Source organism: Oncorhynchus nerka, linkage group LG15, assembly GCF_034236695.1.
Source record: "Oncorhynchus nerka isolate Pitt River linkage group LG15, Oner_Uvic_2.0, whole genome shotgun sequence".
NCBI classification, from domain to species: Eukaryota; Metazoa; Chordata; class Actinopteri; order Salmoniformes; family Salmonidae; genus Oncorhynchus; species Oncorhynchus nerka.
This window is the reverse complement of record NC_088410.1, coordinates 40,538,534-40,561,181: the sequence shown is the minus strand read 5'-3', so window position 1 is coordinate 40,561,181 and position 22,648 is coordinate 40,538,534. Positions and strand designations below refer to the sequence as shown.

The 22,648-nt window shown below is 40.9% G+C and overlaps 1 protein-coding gene across 6 annotated transcripts in view; it reads right to left on the bottom strand.

The window, feature by feature from the left end:
• Positions 1-19,992, bottom strand: part of LOC115142651 (serine/threonine-protein kinase MARK1-like) — an 82,489-nt gene extending 62,497 nt beyond the window's left edge. For 5 of the 6 annotated variants that reach the window (XM_029682268.2, XM_029682269.2, XM_029682267.2 and 2 more), the window contains exon 1: positions 19,424-19,991. In XM_029682268.2, the coding sequence (XP_029538128.1) occupies positions 19,424-19,474 (51 nt within the window). In that variant the 5' untranslated portion in view covers positions 19,475-19,991. Of the gene's footprint in view, positions 1-19,423 lie in introns of all 6 variants that reach the window. The other variant, XM_029682266.2, reaches the window with a different exon arrangement.
• Between the last annotated feature and the right edge of the window lie 2,656 nt (positions 19,993-22,648).

Here is a 22,648-nt window from a genome sequence, read left to right as displayed (position 1 = left end):
CATTGCTACTGGGCACAAATCTCAACACACAGCTCCTGTTTCAGATGAATTCAGATTATGTGCCTCTGATCTTGACATTATGATGGACTGATGCCACTGTATTGAATGTCACTGTACTGTATACATAAGCAGTGGGATCGTAGTATACCGATACACCGCGCAATCAAATTAGTAAATAGTAATAAGGTTAAGTACACCAATGCCAATGTATGCCAATGGCTTCATGACAATGTAACAGGAAAGGGGTGTCAGGGATTAACCCTGTAACAATTGGTAAAGTACATTTAGCGCAGATATTTGTCATGACCATACTTCTCCTTGTACAACGCTGAATTCACATTCATCCTCTGTAGTTTGAGCACTTTTGTAGCACTGCAATTCATTTCCCTAGTGAACACATCCCAGGTCTCAATCACTTGAGTAATTTATCACTGGTGACTGCGTGAGTGTTTGTCCTAAGAAAACCTTGCCAAAAAAATAGGCCAGTACTGTCGTACTTGGAGACACAAGGAGGTCAATTATAGTAATGATCGAATAAACAAGACGACCCGCCATTGTAAACACTAACTACATGTAATATATCTGGAGAGGAGAAAAAAGGCTGTGACCTTGGGACAAACGCAGAAGTCGTCGTTAGCCTCAAAGCAGTTCGTTACGGCAGATGGGAAAATGGTGGTGGTGGGCAGAGCTCACAGATCATTTAGCGACTGCCGACCGGAGGGTCGTAAAATCAGATTTGTGGAGTGTTGTCAAGGAGTGTCTCCTTCAGAAGGGGAGTGATGAATTGCATATTATAGGTAATTCCTTGAAAACGTAAAAACAGGTGGGGCTGCACAACTAACACAAGTGACAGCAGCATTTAGAGATGGAGCGCTGTCGTTATGTTTTCCTTCTCCATCCTTTGGCAGGAGCCTTGTGCAGTTGTGGTCTACTTTGTGAGCAATATCAACACGCTACTAGTCACCTCCATATATGGGCTACCAGATGTGGGACAGTGGCATCTCCCTCCAATAAAAATGGAAAGCATATCATTATACAAACAGACTGATATAGTCAACAAAATAGGTGACGTTGGGAAATGCTTAACACTATGGCAAAGTGTAATCAACAATATTATCCTAACGATAGCATTATACCGTATAGTGGTATGATAATATAACCAACCAACCAGAATGTTGAGGTTTCACAGACCACACTTCCTCTCATTTCATTACAGTATTATTATAACACCTTAACTTAGTCTAACTAAATCACAGATGTTTGATGGATGTTTTTTCAGATCAGCCCATTACACAGCACCAGTGCCCACTGTTGTTTTAACCGATTTTTTCTCCATCCAGATAGTTCATGTTGCCTACCTTCTGAATGGGGGTTAGGTGCATCTCTGGTGTTTGCCCTTGCTTTTAGCAGATCGCCACTTATTTCTGCTCAACTTGCTCACTCGTTCACGCTCGCATGGCTCGCTAAGCCCTAGCAACGGGCCATCGTGTTTTGTAACACGCGTTTTCTGAATTCTCCTTCCTCGTCTGCCACGCTACAATCTGGTTTGATCACTAAAGGCAAAATGAAGCGCTCAGGTCATTCCTGAGCCTGTATTCATAAAGGCATCTAGTATTCATAAAGGCATCTAGTATTCATAAAGGCATCTAGTAGGAATGGACACAAAAAAAAGGAGGACCGAACAGGCCCCCATTAACATCGACGGAGCTGTAGTGGAACGGGTTGAGAGTTAAGTTCCTTGGTGTCCACATCACCAACAAACTAACATTGTCCAAGCACACCAAGACAGTCGTGACGAGGGCACAACAAAACCTATTACCCCCTCATGAGACTGAAAAGATTTGTCATGGGTACCCAAATCCTCAAAAAGTTCTACAGCTGCACCAGAGAGCATCACTGGTTGCATCACCGCCTGGTATGGCAACTGTTCGGCATCCAACCGTAAGGAGCTACAGAGGGTAGTGCGTATGGCCCAGTACATCACTGGGGCAAAGCTTCCTACCATCCAGTTAAATTCCAGCCTAGTTAAATAAAGGTTCTATCCAGGACCTATATACGAGGCGGTCTCAGAGGAAGGCCCCCAAAAATTGTCACACACTCCAGTCACCCAAGTCATAGACTGTTCCCTCTGCTACCGCACGGCCAGCAGTACCGGAGCACCAAGTATAGGTCCAAAAGGATCATTAACAGCTTCTACCCCCAAGCCATAAGACTGCTGAACAATTAATCAAAATGGCCACCAGGACAATGTATATTGACTGACCCCCCCCCCCCCCGTTTATTATCTATGCATAATCACTTTACCCCTACCTAAATTTACAAATTACCTCGACTAACCTGTGCCCCTGCACATTGACTCGGTACCAGTACCCCCTGTATATAGCCTCATTATTGCTATTTTATTGTATTTAGTAAATATTTTCTTAATTCCATTTCTTGAACTTCATTGTTGGTTAAGGGCTTGAAAGTAAGCATTTCAGAGTAAGGTCTAAACCGGTTGTATTTGCCACGTGACAAATAAAGGATCAGGTCCCACCGACTCTTAAACTTTTATCCATTATGTTCTAGAAGGAAAAACTGATCCTATATCAGCACTCCTAATATGACACACTTTGTGGATATGGGCCCTGATCTAGGATCAGTTTGGTCTTTTAAATCAAAATGAATAAGGGGGGTGCTATATGAGAATTCATGCCATCTACTCTCATATTCAACTTCCAGCTACCTAACTACCTGCCCTTCTAGTAACCTGCAGAACATTCCTGACAAATGGCATGTTGTGTAAAGACGCTCCCTTAAACATTGACAATTCAATTAATAAATCATTCAAAAGCCTAAAACAAGTTGCCAGAGATTAAACTTGCCTTTGATTTATCATTATATTTCCTGCACTGATAATAAATCAACATAACCAAAACTTTTAATAGCGGACGCAAAACATATTTTTCTGCTCTAGCTCTGATGCAGGTCAACACTTGGGTAATCTCAGTCAGCAAAATGGCTTTGAAAAGACAAAGCAGACTGCAAGTGAAATATGAAAAGATATCTACCTCCAGCATACTATCAGATGGGAGAGTATATGCATGCACTGGCATCAGCAGTAATATTGTCAATCAACTGCTCAGTCATTGGAAGCTATATGTCCCCGCTTGTAAAAAAAAAAAAAAAAAAAAGATGTACCAGTCAAAAGTTCAGACACACCTACCTCATTCATGGGCTTTTCTTTATTTTTACAATTTTCTACACTGTAGAATATTAGTGAAGACATTGAAACTATTAAAATAACACACATGGAATCATGTAGTAAGCAAAAAAAGTTTGCAAATCAAAATATAATTTTATATTCTTCAAAGTTGCCACCCTTTGCTTTGATGACAGCTTCACCTGGAATGCTTTTCCAACAGTCTTGAATGAGTTCCCACATATGCTGAGCACTTGTTGGCTGCTTTTCCTTCACTCTGCTGTACAACTCATTCCAAACCATCTCAATTGGGTTGACGTCGGGTGAAGGCCAGGTCATCTGATGCAGCACTCCATCACTCTCCTTCTTGGTAAAATAGCCCTTACACAGCCTGGAAGTGTGTTGGGTCATTGTCCTGTTGAAAAACAAATGATTGTCCCACTAAGCGCAAACCAGATAGGATGGCGTATCGCTGCAGAATGCTGTGGTAGCCACGCCGTGTCTTTGTGAGACGCAGAGTAGGTGAACTGAGGATCTCCGCATGGTGTGATGGTGCTTTGATGGTGACACTGATTTCTTTAGAATTCAAGGCAGACTTAACCAGCATGGCTACCACATCATTGTGAAGCGATACACTATCCTATCTATTTTGCACTTAGTAGGACTACCATTTCTTTTTCAACAGGACAATGACCCAACAGGCTGTGTGTACGGGTTATTTTACCAAAAAGGAGAGTGGCTGTGCTGCATCAGATGACCTGGCCTCCACAATCACCCGACATCAACCCAATGGAGATGGTTTGGGATGAGTTGCAACGTAGAGTGAAGAAAAAGCAGCCAAAAAGTGCTCAGCATCTGTGGGAAGTCCTTCAAGACTGTTGGAAAAACATTCCAGGTGAAGCTGGTTGAGAGAATGCCAAGTGTGCAAAACTGTCATCAAGAAAAGGGGTGTCTATTTTTGAAGAATCTAAAATAGATTTGGATTTGTTTAACACTTTTTTGGTTACTACATGATTCCATGTATGTTATCGTATTTGATGAATGTAGAAAATATATAAAAAATAATAAATAAGGAGTAGGTGTCCAAAATGTTGACTGGTACTATAGATATGTTTTGTCACATACACTGGATAGGTGCAGTTAAGTGTTGTTTTACAGGGTCAGCCATATTAGTACGGCACCATTGGAGAAAATTAGGGTTAAGTGCCTTGCTCAAGGGTACAGATATTTTTAACCTTGTCGGCTTGGGTATTTGTACCAGCACCCTTTCGTTTACTGGCCAAATGCTCTAACCACTAAGCTACCTGCCGCCCCCTTGTACTAAAAGTACCCTTGTACTCAGTGTGACGTATAGCCTACTCACAGTCTCACACTGTACCCATTTATTTCCTGAACTGAGGTTGACCTGAGTCTATTACTGCAGTAAACAGTGTGTGTGTGTGTCTGTCTGTGAGAGAAAGAGATATTGACAGTGTCAGGTCTGAATGAATGAAACAACGGCATGGGACTCACTCTAGCTGTGGACTTACTTCCCTTTCACTGCCAGGGTTTGTCTCGCACAAAACACAACAGAGTGCTAGAGCGCTGAAGAATTACCTCATAAAATCAACATCCACCTAGTCCAAGGCTCGACTAACGGGAACAGACTGAATTGTGAGGGCAAGAGAAGTTTATCTAAGCTACTGAGGAAGCTTTTTCAGGTCCATTGACTTTGGCGCTGGTTTTTATTCGTTTCCACCTCTTGGGGATTTCAGAATCAAAAGTCTTGAAAATCTATTGTCCAGTGTGGAAAAGTGAGACTCAAATAAATGTATCTGAAAAGGGACTAATTCAAGAACTCCTGTGGAAACTTAATATGGTTTGACCCTCATGACTTTCAGTAAAACACTCATTTAAAACAGAATATCTATATACTGTGCATCTATTGACCTCTGAACTCAAGGACATTTTGAGAAGGAATATAGTCTTGTTGAACAATATCAAAACCACACAAGGGTTTCATATCAGCTTATTATCTGTGCTCATTTTGACGGTGATGCTTCAAAAGTTGGAAACTGTAGCCCTGCAAGGACGTGAGGGAATTAAATTTACCAATTCCTCCCGAGCTTTGAAAGCAGATACCTTCCCTTACCTCATTCATGTCATCTACAGCACAGATGTCTATAGGGGAAACTCCAATTATGTAATTTCCCCAACATTCTCTTCTCCCTTGCTTTGGCCCTGAGGGAAGCGTTGATCAAATGAACCTAGTCAACCTAGTCACAAACCTCAAACGTGGTCAATTTTGTAGATCAACATGGTTGAGGACGTAATGCAGGCATGCCACAATGGCATCGGACTTTGCGGTCCCATCGATAAGCTGTCCAACCATGCAGAAAGACAGAAAACTGGGACCGGTATTGGATAGCATCTGACTATAAGAGCAGCTGTTGCCACTTGTATCTGGGCATTTGTTATGAACCTCTTGATTAGTTTCTCTCACAGATCACAGACATAGCTACCGACTTGTCTGGTTCGTGGGCACAGAGACTATCCAAAAGCTAGAGTTACAGCCCACATGCAATGCCAGTGTATCATCTGCTGAACTTAGGGTCATCCTTTTCTGGTCTTCATTTCGGTATTATCGTATCAATTAGTTTCCTCCTTTAGCTACTAGGGAGAGATGCAAATGCAACATTGACACTGGGAGTCAGATGCAATGAGCTGTGATGCAATTAGCTTTACGACTTATGCACATTTCCAGTCGCTAACTAACATACGTATAGCAGAACCACTGAGCTTTATTACCTGCTGAAGTGGATAAACGTCCCTAGATTATTTATGTTTCCATCCAAGTGAGCCGCCATTGGCTGCTAGTAAGTATACGCAACACTTGTGTTTATGCAGCGCCAAAGATGATCTGTATCGACCATTGCTGGTTTCTTGCGGGCACTAGCTATAAACGTTGCCATATGTGCCACAGGGTTGCAAGGTGACTCTGCTACGGATCAAATGAAATCTAAATGGAACAGGGCCCTGAGTGGATGCATACTGTCAATCGTAAACACATTTACAGGACACCAATGGACCGTTCCTTTTCTTGCTTCACCCTTACGAGTCAGGGCCATTGACTGATGTGTTGTTTGAGAAATGAAATGCATTAGTTACTTTTCAAGAAAAGTCTGTTTATGATTCATTCCAAGGGGACTATTCTGTGTAAACTAATCTGACCAGGGGTAATTTAATATGAAAGGCGCTGTAGAAAGTTAGACATACTTTGATGTCCACTGAGAGCCATGTTCTCTTCACAAATAGGTTATGAGTAGGGTTGCACATTTTGAGGAATATTCAGGGGTGGAAACTTTGTGGGAATTAACGGAAATATATGCAAATGAATATCATTTAAATGTAGATACCTTTGCATTGGATATATTTACCATTATCATACAAAAACAAACATTTTCATAAGTAGACAATTGCAAATGATTAAATCCTTCCAATAGAAATAAAACTTTAATTAAATGAGTTGACTCTTCACATGGGATAATTTCACTGAACAACAAAAGGGAATATTAAAAGATCCATCGCGTCTCCCAAAAACATTTTCAACATACATCTGTGAAATTATAGTCTAGAAACAAACGCTTTGGTTATCTTCCATGTCTTGTCCCTGGACCTCAATGTCCACCTCTTGAACATCAGACACTGAGGCATCATCTTCACGGTCACTTTCCAACCTAGTTGAGGTTGGCTCGTTGTCAGGCTCAAAAAGCCTCAAATTTGCCCGGATGGCGACCAATTTTTCAACCCTTGTCGGTCAGCCTGTTACGTGCTTTGTGTGTGTTCCCAAACAAGGACCAGTTGTGCTCGGAGGTGGATGAAGTTGGTGGGATTTGGAGGATGATGGAGGCAACAGGGGAAACAGCCTCAGAACCACAAAGTCCCTTCCACCAGGTGGCTGATGAGATATGGTGGCACAACTGCCATATTGCATCTCCATCCCAAAGCCCTTGCTTGGAAGTGTACTTCACCAGACTGCCAAGAACCTTGCCCTCATCCAGGCCAAGGTGGTGAGACAGTATTGATGACACCCCAGGCCTTATTGATCTCTGCACGAAACAGGATGCTCTTGCCAGAATACTTGGGGTCCAACATGTACACTGCGGCATGTATGGGCTTCAGGCAGAAGTCTTCACGCTTTTTGATGCATTTTTAGAACTGTAATTTCCTCTGCTTGGAGCAACTGAAGTGGGCAGGGCAGTACGGATTTCTTCTCTGACATCTGCAAGCAGAGTCTGAACATCAGACAGGATGGCATTGTCCCCCTCAATCCGTGCAATGGCTACTGCTACACGTTTCAGGAGTTTCAGGCTGCTTACCACTCTCACAAAATACATCATCCAGGAGGATCCTCTTGATGGGGCTGTCCATAATCAGCAGACTATGATATGGACATTTCTTGGAGAGACTCCTTCCCCTCCAGGAGACGACAACACCACCCCAATGGGTGTTGCTGGGCAACTACAATGTGGTGCTCTTATTCTTCTCACTTTGCTTGGTGAGGTAGATTACTGCTGTAACGTGACCCTTCACATACCTAACGATTTCCTTGGCTCTCTTGTAGAGTGTATCCATTGATTTCAGTGCCATGATGTCCACGATGAGCAGATTCAAAGCATGAGCAGCACAGCCAATGGGTGTCATGTGAGGGTAGGACTCATCCACTTTAGACCAAGCAGCCTTCATGTTTGCAGCATTGTCTGTCACCAGTGAAAATACCTTCTGTGGTCCAAGGTCATTGATGACTCATCTGCAATGTAGAGACCGGTGTGTCTGTTGTCCCTTGTGTCTGTGTTCTTGTAGAATACTGGTCGAGGGGTGGAGATGTTAATAATTCCTTGCCCACGAACATTCGACCACCCATCAGAGATTTCAATACAGTCTCTTTTCTCTATGATTTGCTTGGCCTTCACTTGAACTCTGTTGAACTCTGCATCCAGCAAATGAGTAGATAACACATGTCTGGTTGGAGAAGTGTATGCTGGGCAAAGAACATTCAGAAATATCTTCTAATACACATTGCCTGTGAGCATCAGAGGTGAACCAGTTGCATACACAGCTCGAGCAAGACATTCATCAGCATTTCTGACTATGTTCCTCCAATGAGTCAAATACAACTTCTGATTCCAGGAGGACCATGAGCTGTTGCTATCGATAAGGTGTCCGATTAATTAAAAAAAACTCAAATAGAAGTAGAGGGACTTTTGTCAGAGGTTGCTTGTTGTGAGCGCAGAGGGAACTTTATGCACTTGGCCAGATTCTGCATCTTTGTTGCATTCTTCACATATGATTTGGCACAGTGTTTGCAAATGTACAAAGCTTTTCCTTCTACATTAGCTGCAGTGAAATGTCTCCACACATCAGATAGTGCCCATGGAATTTTCCTGTAAAGAACTTAAAAAAATAGTAAAAAATAAAAATCCAATTCCATGTACAGATAAATAGTTAAGCACTTAGATTAAACAACTCCTTTGTAAGATAAATGTTTTAAAATAAAACATGTATGGAAACAGGTGAATTAACACTCAGGCTCAAGCAAGCTAAAACCAACAGTTTTTACTACCAACTAGCAGAAATTTTAACAAGTTAGTTATGATTTAAACACATTTTGCTGTAGGCTACTACACTGCTCAAAAAAATAAAGGGAACACTAAAATAACACATCCTAGATCTGAATGAATGAAATATTCTTATTAAATACTTTTTTCTTTACATAGTTGAATGTGCTGACAACAAAATCACAAAAATGATCAATGGAAATCAAATTTTGTCAACCCATGGAGGTCTGGATTTGGAGTCACACTCAAAATTAAAGTGGAAAACCACACTACAGGCTGATCCAACTTTGATGGAATGTCCTTAAAACAAGTCAAAATGAGGCTCAGTGGTGTGTGTGGCCTCCACGTGCCTGTATGACCTCCCTACAACGCCTGGGAATGCTCCTGATGTGGCGGATGGTCTCCTGAGGGATCTCCTCCCAGACCTGCACTAAAGCATCCGCCAACTCCTGGACAGCCTGTGGTGCAACGTGGCGTTGGTGGATGGAGCGAGACATGATGTTCCAGATGTGCTCAATTGGATTCAGGTCTGGGGAACGGGCGGGCCAGTCCATAGCATCAATGCCTTCCTCTTGCAGGAACTGCTGACACACTCCAGCCACATGAGGTCTAGCATCGTCTTGCATTAGGAGGAACCCAGGGCCAACCGCACCAGCATATGGTCAAACAAGGGGTCTGAGGATCTCATCTCGGTACCTAATGGCAGTCAGGCTACCTCTGGCGAGCACATGGAGGGCTGTGCGGCCCCCCAAAGAAATGCCACCCCACACCATGACTGACCCACCGCCAAACCGGTCATGCTGGAGGATGTTGCAGGCAGCAGAACGTTCTCCACGGCGTCTCCAGACTGTCACATGCTCAGTGTGAACCTGCTTTCATCTGTAAAGAGCACAGGGCGCCAGTGGCGAATTTGCCAATCTTGGTGTTCTCTGGCAAATGCCAAAAGTCCTGCACGGTGTTGGGCTGCAAGCACAACCCCCACCTGTGGACGTTGGGCCCTCATACCACCCTCATGGAGTCTGTTTCTGACCGTTTGAGCAGACACATGCACATTTGTGGCCTGCTGGAGGTCATTTTGCAGGGCTCTGGCAGTGCTTCTCCTGCTCCTCCATGCACAAAGGCGGAGGTAGCGGTCCTGCTGCTGGGTTGTTGCGCTCCTACGGCCTCCAAGTCTCCTGATGTACTGGCCTGTCTCCTGGTAGCGCCTCCATGCTCTGGACACTACGCTGACAGACACAGCAAACCTTCCTGCCACAGCTCGCATTGATGTCCCATCCTGGATGAGCTGCACTACCTGAGCCACTTGTGTGGGTTGTAGACTCCATCTCATGCTACCACTAGAGTGAAAGCACCGCCAGTATTCAAAAGTGACCAAAACATCAGCCAGGGAGCATAGGAACTGAGAAGTGGTCTGTGGTCATCACCTGCAGAACCACTCCTTTATTGGGGGTGTCTTGCTAATTGCCTATAATTTCCACCTGTTGTCTATTCCATTTGCACAACAGCATGTGAAATTTGTCAATCAGTGTTGATTCCTAAGTGGACAGTTTCATTTCACAGAAGTGTGATTGACTTGGAGTTACATTGTGTTGTTTAAGTGTTCCCTTTATTTTTTTGAGCAGTGTATTTACTAGTTTACAAAAAATCATGTATGTCATAAAATATTCACCCCACCTAATATTGTATTCAAAACTTACCAGAAAGCATGTAGTCCTTGGCTCAGACAGTATAGTAGTGTGGGTTCAATAGCATCTCATTAGTATGCAAGATCTTGAGAAACAGCTGTACATGTGATGGAAGAATGCACTGTGCATGCAGAGGGTTGCAATTCCATTGAATTGGGGATCGTTTAACCAAAATATGCCATAAGACCTAGAATTGCCTTGTGTATCCCACAAAAAAGGTTCAGCATTATAAGCTAACTTTGATGAATTGAAGCAAAATTCCTCAAATTCCAGAAATTTACCAGAAAGTTTCTGACCCTTTGCAACCCTAGTTAGGAGTCAATCTTTTTAACCTCTTCAGTCGACCCTCTACTTTTTTGAACATTCTGTTAAAAATCGCGCAACATTTCAGCGCCCTGCTACTCATGCCAGGAATATAGTATATGCATTTGCTTAGTCTGTGTGGATAGAAAACACTCAGACGTTTAAAAAACTGGTTAAATCACTGCTGTGGCTTTACCAGAACGGCATTTACATCGAAAAGCACAGGAAAAACTGATCACTGAAAATGGGAAAATATATCCATGCGCTACTTGAACCCATTGATAAAGGTGAACCACAATTAATTGACTGAGGTTGCAGTACCTACAGCTTCCACACGGTGTCTAGAGTCTTGTCATTTCCCTTCGAGTTTTTTCTTGGTCAAACACATACAGGACACCGTATCTCCTCCGGTCTAGGACCGGATATTTTCGTTGAGTTTCTAGCCGGACATTTTTCCAGACGGACAGCTAATGATCTTTACATCGCCTCCTGATGAATTTTATCGCTTATTAACGTTTACGAATACCTAAAGTTGCATTACAAACGTATTTCGAAGTGTTTTGTGAAAGTTTATCGTCGACTTTTTGAATTTTAAAAAATGACGTTACGTTTTGAAACAATGTTTTTTTCGTTTATCACACAGTCTACATATAACGATATCTAGGCTTTATATGGACCGATTTAATCGAAATAAAGACCCAAATAGTGTTTATGGGACATCTAGGAGTGCCAACAAAGAAGATGGTGAAAGGTAATGAATGTTTTCTATTTTATTGTGCGATTTGTGTAACGCCGAAATGCTAATTATTTTGTTTACGTCCCCTGTGGGTCTTTTGGGGTGTTGCATGCTATCAGATAATAGCTTCTCATGCTTTCGCCGAAAAGCATTTTAAAAATCTGACTTGTTGCCTGGATTCACAACGAGTGTAGCTTTAATTCGATACCCTGCATGTGTATTTTAATGAACTTTTGAGTTTTAACTAATACTATTAGCATTTAGCGTAGCGCATTTGCATTTCCAGAGCTCTAGTTGGGACGCAAGCGTCCCGAGTAGAAGCAACAGGTTAACCAAAAGGTTAACAAGGTACAAATCTGTCGTTCTGCCCCTAAGCACGGCAGTTAACCCACTGTTCCCCGTGCGCCGAAGACGTGGATTATGGCAGCCCCTCGCACCTCTCGGATTCAGAGGGGTTGGGTTAAATGCGGAAGACACAGTTGAATGCATTCAGTCGTATAACTGACTAGGTATCCCCCCTTTCCTTGGCTAACTAGAGAAGGAATTATTTAGCGTGGTTGTTATCGACCTAACCCAGGGAAAGAGCTTCATTCAATAGCCAGTCAATGTAAAAGAATCTTCTTGACAAACCGTACCCTAAACAATAAACATGGGAATGAATACCTGTTAATAATGGTTTTGTTATTTTCATGCTATCCAGATGACCGCAGTGAAACTCACCGAGGAGTCACTGGATTCGGTTTCCTTTCCTGGAAAGCAGGTAGGTGCACCAGAGGCTCTTTCTATGGTGCTTTTTACGAACAGCGATGACACCACTAAAATTCCAGCATTTGTGTGACAATGAGCGCACTGCCTGGACACAGCAATCCAGAAAGGTACAGTCGCCCCCCCCTTAGAAAGCCTCTCCTTTCTCGCACCCATTGAAGCTTGTTATGCAATTGTTGGTTGAAAGGCCATGCAGTAATATGGTAAGCTTTAGTGAACTCCTCTCTTTCCCTCACTTTCACTCTCACTTTATTTACGGGGAGAGTTACTGGTTCCTTACAGCCGGAGGGCTGTTAGTAGTAATGCATTGCCTGCGGCAACAATGGGCGTTCTGACGTCAGCAGAGGCAAGATAGTCATCCTAAAACTACACAACATGGAGGTTCTCTTTATGCCAATCTGATGGAAAATGGCAACCTTTACCCCCCAGAGGTTGATTTTCTTCTGATTTATTATCAGAATTTGTGTTGCAAGACCAAAGGCTTAATTTATGATAAGCAACTTTTTACATACCATAAAGTGATACAAAATTATGAAAACCTTGGACTTTAAAAACACATTTGTCAACGCTGTCCTGCTTTTGATAAATATTTGATGAGGTTATTTCCATCTCAATATATACCTGGAGAGAGGCAGATAATTTGGCAAATGCAGGGCACACAAGTGTATTTGTTACATTGATTCAATGTGGGGAGGTGAGTATTGAAGCCAGTCAAGCTACTTTACCTGGCCCAGACAAGTTGCAGTCAGATATTCATCAACACAGGTCCAAGAGACTTTTCACCTGCTTTTAATCACATTTCTCTAATACAGGCTCTCCTAGAAGATTTTAAACAAACAAAAAGCAAATGCCCCCTCCAAACTTATTCCAAGCAGTCTTGAACAGTCATAATTTCCTTCACGTTTCACTACATAGAACAGTGCCCTGATTCTTTCAACAGCAACATCAAGATACTAATCATTAGCCTACTATTATGCTGAACATTCAATAATATTCAAAGACATTGATTTGCAATTTATTTTTCAGCATTACACAATGTCTAGTAATAGGGCACTTAACTGGATTGTAATGGAAATCGGCCCTGCTACTGCAGTTAAGAGGAAACAAGACCCAGTTCTGTCAACTTGCATGTCTTCAAAACCCATTTTCTTTCAGTGCAGTATTTTACAGTAAGTTAACAAACAACTCGTTCTGGAATCAGAAATGAAGTAAAGCACTTCTTTCCCATTTTCAACAGGCTTTCCCCAGACATAAGCTGGTAATTTCAAACATAACACAGAACTGAAACGTGATAGCTGTCAAGAGAAACTACGCTTCTGATGCATGCCTTTTCAACGTTAGGTTACCTCAATGTAGGAAATGAATGTGTATTTCAAGGGTGAAATTCTTACCCGCCTTAGTCCCAAGAAATGAATATGGAATGATAGCAACAAACAACAAAGCTGTGTAGAAGAATGCACTGTTCAGAACTACTGTAGCCTACTACTAATATATATCATTCCCTCCTGACAGCATGGATCAATACCTCAGAGAAAGGGCAGTAGCACTTAGCTTTTCCATGTGGCATGCCATGCTTAAATGTATTAACTTATTTCATTAGTCAGCCATTAAATATATCTTGTATTGAGGCAATAAGCAAACTAGAGACAGACAATATAATAATGGAAGTGAGGTATAGCTTCACAAAAAAAAAGTAAAGTCATGTGGCGCTCATGGAATGGAATGTCATTCTTTCAATGAGCAGTGCATAGACCACAGAAATCAAGGGTTCGGCCTATTTGCTCGTGAAAATGTCAAGGGTTGCATTTGCTAAATACATTTTTTTGGTGGTTGACTGAAAAGATTTTGTATCCAAATTAGGGCTGGGAAATATGGCCACAATATTATATCACGGTACTTAAAAAAAAAAAATAATGAATTACGGTATTTTTAGTTTTTGAATAATAAAATAATAAAAGATACATTTGCTTTATGAGTAGTGAGTGATCCTAGGAAGCAACAGATACATTCTAAGTGATTTGAATGAGTCTTTCTCCATTCTGATTGTTTTATACTGTTCAATTCAACCAAAACAAATTTCAGCACTTTTATCATTTCTCCATTTCCTGCACTCAATTGCAGTGGTGGAAAAAGTACACAATTGTCAAACTTTAAATGTTTTTGGTTTTAAATATACTTAAGTATCAATAGTAAATTATCAAATGTACTTATGTATCAAATGTAAAAGTATAAATAATTTCAAATTCCTTATATTAAGCAAACCAGATGGCACCATTTTCTTGTTCTATTTACGGATAGCCAGGGGCACACCAACACCCATACATAATTTACAAAGCATGCGTTTAGTGAGTCCTACAGATCAGAGGCAGTAGATGAACAGGGATGTTCTCTTGACAAGTGCGCGAATTGGACCATTTCCTGTCCTGCTAGCATTCAAAATGTAAAGAGTACTTTTAGGTGTCAGGGAAAATGCATGAAGTAAAAAGTACAGTATTTTCTTTAGGAATATAGAGAAGTAAACGTAGTCAAAAATATAAAATAGTAAAAGGACAGATACCAAAAAAACTACTTAAGTAGTACTTGAACGTATTTTTACACCACTGCTCAATTGAGAGAATTTCCACACTGCCACGTAGGGCTGCACGATTTGGGCATATCATCAAGGACTTATTTTTAACCAAATGTTGCAATTGTGATTTGACTTGCCAAATAGAGCAAAACTGTTGGAATAATGGAAATAAAATAACTATTCTAATTCTATAGCTAGAATATAATAGTGGGCACTTTGAATACAGTGTTGTTTGAGATATCAACTAATTAAAATGCCAGGGAGAAGTAATTGTGACATAGTAGGAACTAAAATGTTGATAAGTGTTTTCTAGGGGACACTATAAGCTTTGGCTACATTGTATGTTCTCTTAGCTACTTCATGTAGCTAACATTCTTGTGTTGCATATTCCTCTTTGATTGAGAAGATACTGTTGCACAAATATGCTGATTTTGGTCTACACCATCACTTGTATTATCAGGCTGTATTAGCTAGCTATGTTTGCTCTTACTCAGTACATTTATTAGCTAGTTAGCTATTAGCATAAGCTGCTAACAATTAGGGTCAAAAGATTTTGGGCAATTTGCTAAGAAAAGACACACTAGCTGTTTGCTGATGTAAGAAACACAAACCTTTAGTGTCATTATAGAAAGCTAGTGTATTTATATTAAGAAGTAAAGTGAAAACAGCATTGTTTTCATCAATGTTGTTGCATGTGCTGCATTGATCATGCAGTCTGGACACAAGTGTCTCCTGGTTGAGGAATGTCAAATGAGATGCGAGTGACAGGGCGTGTGATTAGGTCTGTGTGGAAAGTGGCACGGAAAGAAATTACACAATTAGCTAAATAAACTATACAAATTGACATTACACATGGCGTATAACATTTAACAAACCAAACATTCAAATACCGGTGTAGAAGGTAAATGCAAAACTGGTCCCTGCATCAATACATGTATATCATAAAATACAGTATACCGCCCAGGCTTAAACCAAATGAATTATGCCAAAAAGCAGTCCGCAGATATTGCCGACCCAGTCTAGGTGGATCGATACCAATTGTAGGCCTATTAGATCGAATTTTAAACCACACCAATTGATTTGACAACCACTGTGTCATGTGACATTCCAAAAGAATGACAGAATGGTTCTGAATATTTAGAAAATCTCCACAATACCTTTATTCTCACAAGTCAGTCTACTATTCAGAAGGCCTAAAAGGAAAGATACACCCATTTTGAACGTTATTGTGCATCTCCGAGTGAAGTTAGTTCCCTGGGTAATTTAATATTTTCTTGTGTATCTGAGCTATTCGCCATTCAAGCAGACAGAAATACAGCTGGTATGACAAGTTTTGCTTCATATGATATATTCGACCATTGGCTTTCGTACTTTAATTCAAAGCGCCGCCCATTCAAATGAATAGAAGTAGCATTGGTTGGGAATTTTGGGGAGCTGAGTACCCCGCAAACTGTTGTCCCAGAGCCTTGTAGCTATGTCACAATGGGACACCGGACTATCGCGTCTTCTTCTGTGGACTCTGAATTGCGCTTTACACGTGATCCAACAGTCATTCATAAACATGCACAATCGCAAACACCTTTCTCAGTAACAGTTCAAAAAACTTGACTGGCTTCATTATTAAAAGTCCAACTGAAAGCGTTTTAGCAACATAAAATCTTGTTTAAAAATCTGCTCATACACACCCCCAGGAATAATATGACACTTTTTTACATTTTCTGACAAGCAAGCACTTAGTCATTTTCACGTTTTCATAGAATGTTTGGGAATGATGTAGAGTAAGGCATGTGAAGATTCTAAAGCAATATAGAGAAGGAATCAAAGCAGCCATGCTTTTGGACAATCAATGAAACACTGCAGTAAATAAAACCTAATAAAAAAAGCATCTGGCTTGTCCAAGCCATCACTCACTTTGAACTGGACTGTGCATACAAGCAGTAGCAACATCGAAACTTTAGATCATTAGAATGCATTCGCTAACAGCCACAAAATACACCTGAATGGTTTTCTGCAAATATATAAATATAACATGAGTCTTCCTCCATCTCTCTCCCTCAGTTACGCACATCAACAACTAATGCTAGCCAGAGCAAGATGAGCCGTTTAAGCTAGTTGGCCGTCAAAATTGCACTGATAAACGATGGGAATTGTAGCCTACTCGTCCTTGTGCAGCTTGCCTGCAACCAAGCACCCAAGCGAAGGTTAAAGTTGGCTAGCTTGCTACTTACAGACAAATGAGAGAACACCGCACTCTGACCATGATTAGCTAGGCTGTTTACATGTTATCTAGAGCGTTCGTGACTTACTTTTTTGGCCTGTTTACTGACACCGACCATATTCAGCAGGTGTTGCGCGTTCGTAAATTCATTAGTTATTAGTGCTCTGAAATCAGAGTAGATAGCCAGAGTGAATTTGCAAATGCAAGCGATATGCTAACTGGATAAATGAATTGAAGTTCTTGCTAGCTGCTGTAACCCTCGGTGGCCTATTCATATCAACAAGTTCAACAACTAATGTTAGCCAGAGAGAGAGGAGCTAAAATCTAACTAGGGAACAGTAGATAAGCCCTCTGAAACTTTTTAGCTTGTAGTTGGCTGTCAAAATTACACTGACAAATGATAACGAATAGTAACCTGCTCGCCCTTCTGCAGCATGCCTGAGGGGTGACAGGTAGCCTAGCGGTTAAGAGAGTTGGGCCAGTAACTGAAAAGTCGCTGGTTCGAATCCCTAAGACGACTAGGTGAAAAATCTGTCGATGTGCCTTTCAGCAAGGCACTGAACCTTTATTTGCTCCTGTAAGTTGCTCTGGATAAGAGCACCATTTAAATGACTTAATCACAAATGTTAATGCATGCTTGTCCCAACCAATGATTTATACACACACTAGATGACTGCCAGGGGGCGCTGTGTTGATGACACCATGGCTCCTTCTTGGCACTCCCCCACCATTGTAAAGACACCTTAATGCATATGTTTAAATTATGTGAGCTCAACATTCAAATAAAAATGTATTTTTAGAGATTACTAATGCTACTGTCCACACAAAAAAACTTAAATATATCTCATTTTGCCTTTAAAATCATTTAATTTCAATTATGTAGAATTCCATCCATTCCTATGAAGCACTGCACCTACTGGGGAGTGTCAATATGGCCAATACATAGCATCAGTAATCCAGGGTTTATATACATCATTGGTCACAACCTACGTTTTGACAACTGTATGGGAACTTGTCTACCTGTCCGCCCATTTGATCGACGAGATATGCTAACTGTGGATAACAGTCGTTCAAGTTCGGACCTGGTCAGCTAACAAAATGACACCTGAATCTCTAGCCGTAACCAGGAAGGGTTAGGCTCCGTGTTCTTAGCTTGCCAAATAAATGGCTACATGAATAGGTAAGCTAGCTAGCTAATTAGCCACGTTATGACTGACTTGTGATCATTGCCCTTGTTAGTTTGATTGCATTGACATTCTTAGCCTTAGTTACATTCGTCCGTTTTAGTCCAAAATATTGAGTAATTGAAACACTTCACTCAGAATGGCTCGAGGATGCAAAATGTACCAGGCCAGCTGTGATTTACAACATCATAGCAATATTTGGGTACACATCTGCTGAGGAAATTCATATACGGCTAACGCACCAACTGACCATGCATGAGATCAAAATAATGTTTTCATAGTGTTTAACAATGACATTGTTTACAAACAGGAGGAAAAGCTTATATTTGGGGGTAAAGACAGTTGAACTAAACTAATGAGGCTTTCTGAGTTATATTCTTAAAGAATGAATGGATATATACCAATCATTAAATTGCAAGTCAACTAATTTATGTAACAACTACCTGAAAGCCATGTTAATTTTCTTAAAAATCAGAGCAAAATGCCTCATTCCCAATTTGTCATCAAACGACCGTACGACAGACGATGATCATTCAAGGCACTAAGAGACGGGCCTGCTGAGATGGATTTCTTCCCGCACGTATAAGGCCTACCATGATCTCAAAGTTGAGTCACAGCTTTTGAACTGCATGCCATCATCGATGAAGGGGACATGGTCTAGATCTAATGTTGCAGTAGGCTAACAATAGCATTTGTCCTATGTTATGGGACATTTTAACAGCGGTCTCCTCCAGAAATTGAAATACCGTGTAACTCTAGTTGTTATAATCAGCGAGGCAACATTGTATCTGATTTGTAGACTACGGTTTCCATACATAGATAACCGAAAGCATCATTTAGAACGCAGTCTTCCACGCAGACATGGCCCAAATTCTAGCTACTACAAATACGAATGTTTATGTGTAGGCTACGATAGTCTACAATGGCATGTGTAAAATTTGATCCGACGAACAATTTCAAATGCGCTAACGTTATAAAATGACAATAGCAGAAGATGGGTAACGTTAGCTAAATCACCATTGCCCCCACGGGCTATGCCGCTAACTTGCTCACCGATAGGTTACATAGACAAGCCCAATTTTAGCATTATTATGATTCACACGCATCGCCACACATACTTAGCAAAAATAATATCGTTATTAGAAAAATATAGACCATAGGGAAGAATATACATTGGATACTTACATTCTCTGTATCACGCTCATTCACAGTGGGCAATGGCGTTCTGGTCGACATTTTGTGTGTACAGGCCGCTAAGCACCGAGCTTGGCAGCCGCGGAGAACAGTGCGACGAGGGAAATATTAATTTGACTTTTTTTACACCACCGGCATTTCCAACCCGACCGTCCAAACCGCAGTATTCCAAACTACAGCATATCTACTTCAAGGCCCGCTTGAAGCCAGCGCAGGGCTATCTATGCTGATAGATGCGCCCCCGGGTACGAGGCAAGCGAGTGTAGCGGGCCGAGAGAACGGATAGGAGTTTGTATGAAGCAGAGAATCCAGCATTGATCCACCCTGATAGATGGGCTGACACACACTAGGAACGCGAGATGGGGGAATAGTAGTAAAAGGAACACCCTACACAGGAGCGACCTTCATTCTCCCTCCCAAAAGACTAGGATTCATGCAGGATAGCCTACGCGGGTACAACCAATGTTATTGGAATATATTTTATAGAACACATGCAAGCCAAAAATATATATTCCTTCGCAACGCTGTAAGAGGAAAGAACATGACAGTAGCAACGCCAGGTGGCGAGAGAGGGATCGAGTAACATGAATCAAAGGGAGGGATTTTTTTTTCATTAAGAATGAAAGAAAATGTTTATGATGATGACGTCTTTGTAGTAGCAGGAGAAGGTTCTTGATTGTTGACCTATGCTGCCAATGATCTGCCTGCATGTGCGAACATTTTGGAAAGCATCATAATGATCATCATTCTTGGGTGGAATATCATCTCGATTTAAATTATGACCTTCCTAAACATTCGAAGTACCCTATAAGCAAATTAGTCATTGATTCCTGGTCAAAATGCATGGACTTCGTATACATACATACATTAAAAATACAAGTAATATTATCACCTAGTTTAGTAATAGCAGAACTAAAAAGCCATACCTAGGACTATCGTCTTCCTTGCAATGTCAAAAACTAGTTAAACATGCCAATGTTGCCATCTAGCGTTCATATTTCGGTAACTGCATTGATAATGGAAAACTTGCCTTTATGCTGTACCCTAACAACCCTGAGACTGAATCCATATGCATTCATTTGTACAACTGACTAGGTATCCTCTATTCCCTTTCCGCCAATGTCACCATCCGGTGTTATGCTACATTTCTGGTACCCCGTGTACATAGGCAGTAGCAACGTTACTCATTGTTTTCTTATTATTTCCTCTGCATTGTGAAGGACCTGTAAGTAAGCATTTCACTGTTAGTCTACACCTGTTGTTTAGGAAGCATGTGACAAATAAGATTTGATTTCAGGTCCTGTGTGTAATTGACAAGGTAATGAAATGCGCTTAGTTGCGCTCAATTATTTTGGCACAGTTGCACTTTACAATGGAGCAGAATGTTCCGTTCTCTTTTCAACACTGTTTGAATGGCAATGTTTTACACTGTAGGTTAGTGTAGGCAGGGTTGGGGAATAACGGATTACATTAACGTTACATGTAAGGAATTACTTAAAACGGTAACTATAATCCGTTACGTTACCAGTATAAATATTGTAATTAGATACTTTTTAAAAACTAGATTACTTTTAAATTCAGAAAGAATGTTTACGAAACATTTTTTGTTGACACTTGTTCTCAATGACATTCAAATCGGCATTGAAAAAAAAAAGTGCAAGTTTAAATTTGTTCCACCTGAGCGAGTCTGACCCCTATGATGACTATCAAACGGTGTGTTTGATGGATCATGGGAAAAAAGCAGGAAAGGGCTTTTGTAGGCTAGTCCAAGCTATGTCTTTCAATGGTGCGACTGTTGTCGGCATCCGAATTGCCAAGAATGTTTAATGCTTTTCGACATGTCCCCAAATTAATATAATTGGTTGAGTTTGTTTTGATATTTTAACCTGCGTGTCGTGATCACGTTTGGTGTGGGGACAAAATACATTTATGCAGGTTTGGGTTGTTGTTCACAAATCTAAGTGTGTATTTTAATACCAATGGTTGAGTTCTAAAAGTTTAAACTGCCTGTCAATCATTGTTTTTGAATGCGCTTTTGCAACAACTGCATAGTGCAGATCCCAGCCTATTTATTAAAAGTGGGGCTTTTATTGCTCAATCTAATTAATTCTGCTAAAATAAAATAAAAACCAGGCATAATAGACACATGCTCAAACTCGCACAATTTTGATTGACCCTTTTTTTTACGTCTATCTGTGGTTGCTACATCCATCTGACTTTTAAATTCTATATACTAAATGTAAAGATAATTTAATCGTATTCTTGGAAGTAGTAGAACGAGATGGGTTAGAGCAAACCTACATAACCAACCCATAAAGTAATTTAACATCCATATATGGCCAGCTATGTAAACTTTATCCTGCAATAGATGTTCAATTGGTAACATACATTTGGCTTCTTCTAATGCCTCTTAAGGGAAAATTAATCTAAAAGTACCTGAATGTAATCTGATTACATTACTGAGTTTGGGTAATCCAAGTTACGTTACTGATTACAATTTGACAGGGAACTAGTAACTAAGGGATTACATTTAGAAAGTAACCTACCCAACCCCGATGGTAGGTACCTGCAATTTACCAATGGGTTTTGAGAGGATGCGAGGAGTATGCCATTGAGATTATCCCAATATATTTGAGCGTAACCTTCTCAAAACCCATTAGAGGAGGTCAGTGGGGAGGGACCTCTGGCTTTTGCCACCAATGGGTTTTGAGAAGGAGGAGAGGACACAAGGAGTGTGCAATTGAGATTAATTTTACTACATTGAAAGCTTGACTCAAGAGACCCATTTTCTCCACTTTTTAAAATTTGTCAACTGGCAATCTGTGTAGATCCCCTGCACGACATCTCTTTGCCAGAGACAGAGGCTAATTTCAGATTTAGCCAGTAGGCTTCTCCAAATAACCATGTGGCTACATAAACAACCTGGGGTGAGAGTTCAGTGGCGTAATAATTAGTCAAAATCATAGAGAAGTTGCAAATGTAAAATGTTTTACAACTAAACGTTTAATTCCTAGTGAATACAGCCCAGTTCGGTCCAATGAACTGAATGACATGCTTCCCCAAAACAGTGCACACTGTTCTTCAACAGCTTTTGAGGTATGTTTGCTCCCGTTTGGTGGGTGTGGCCAGGGGTGCGTTTAGTTCAGTTCAATGTTTGCTACGTTGCATGACAGTTTGTACTGACCAACATGTTTCCCAAAACAGTCCACTGTTCAA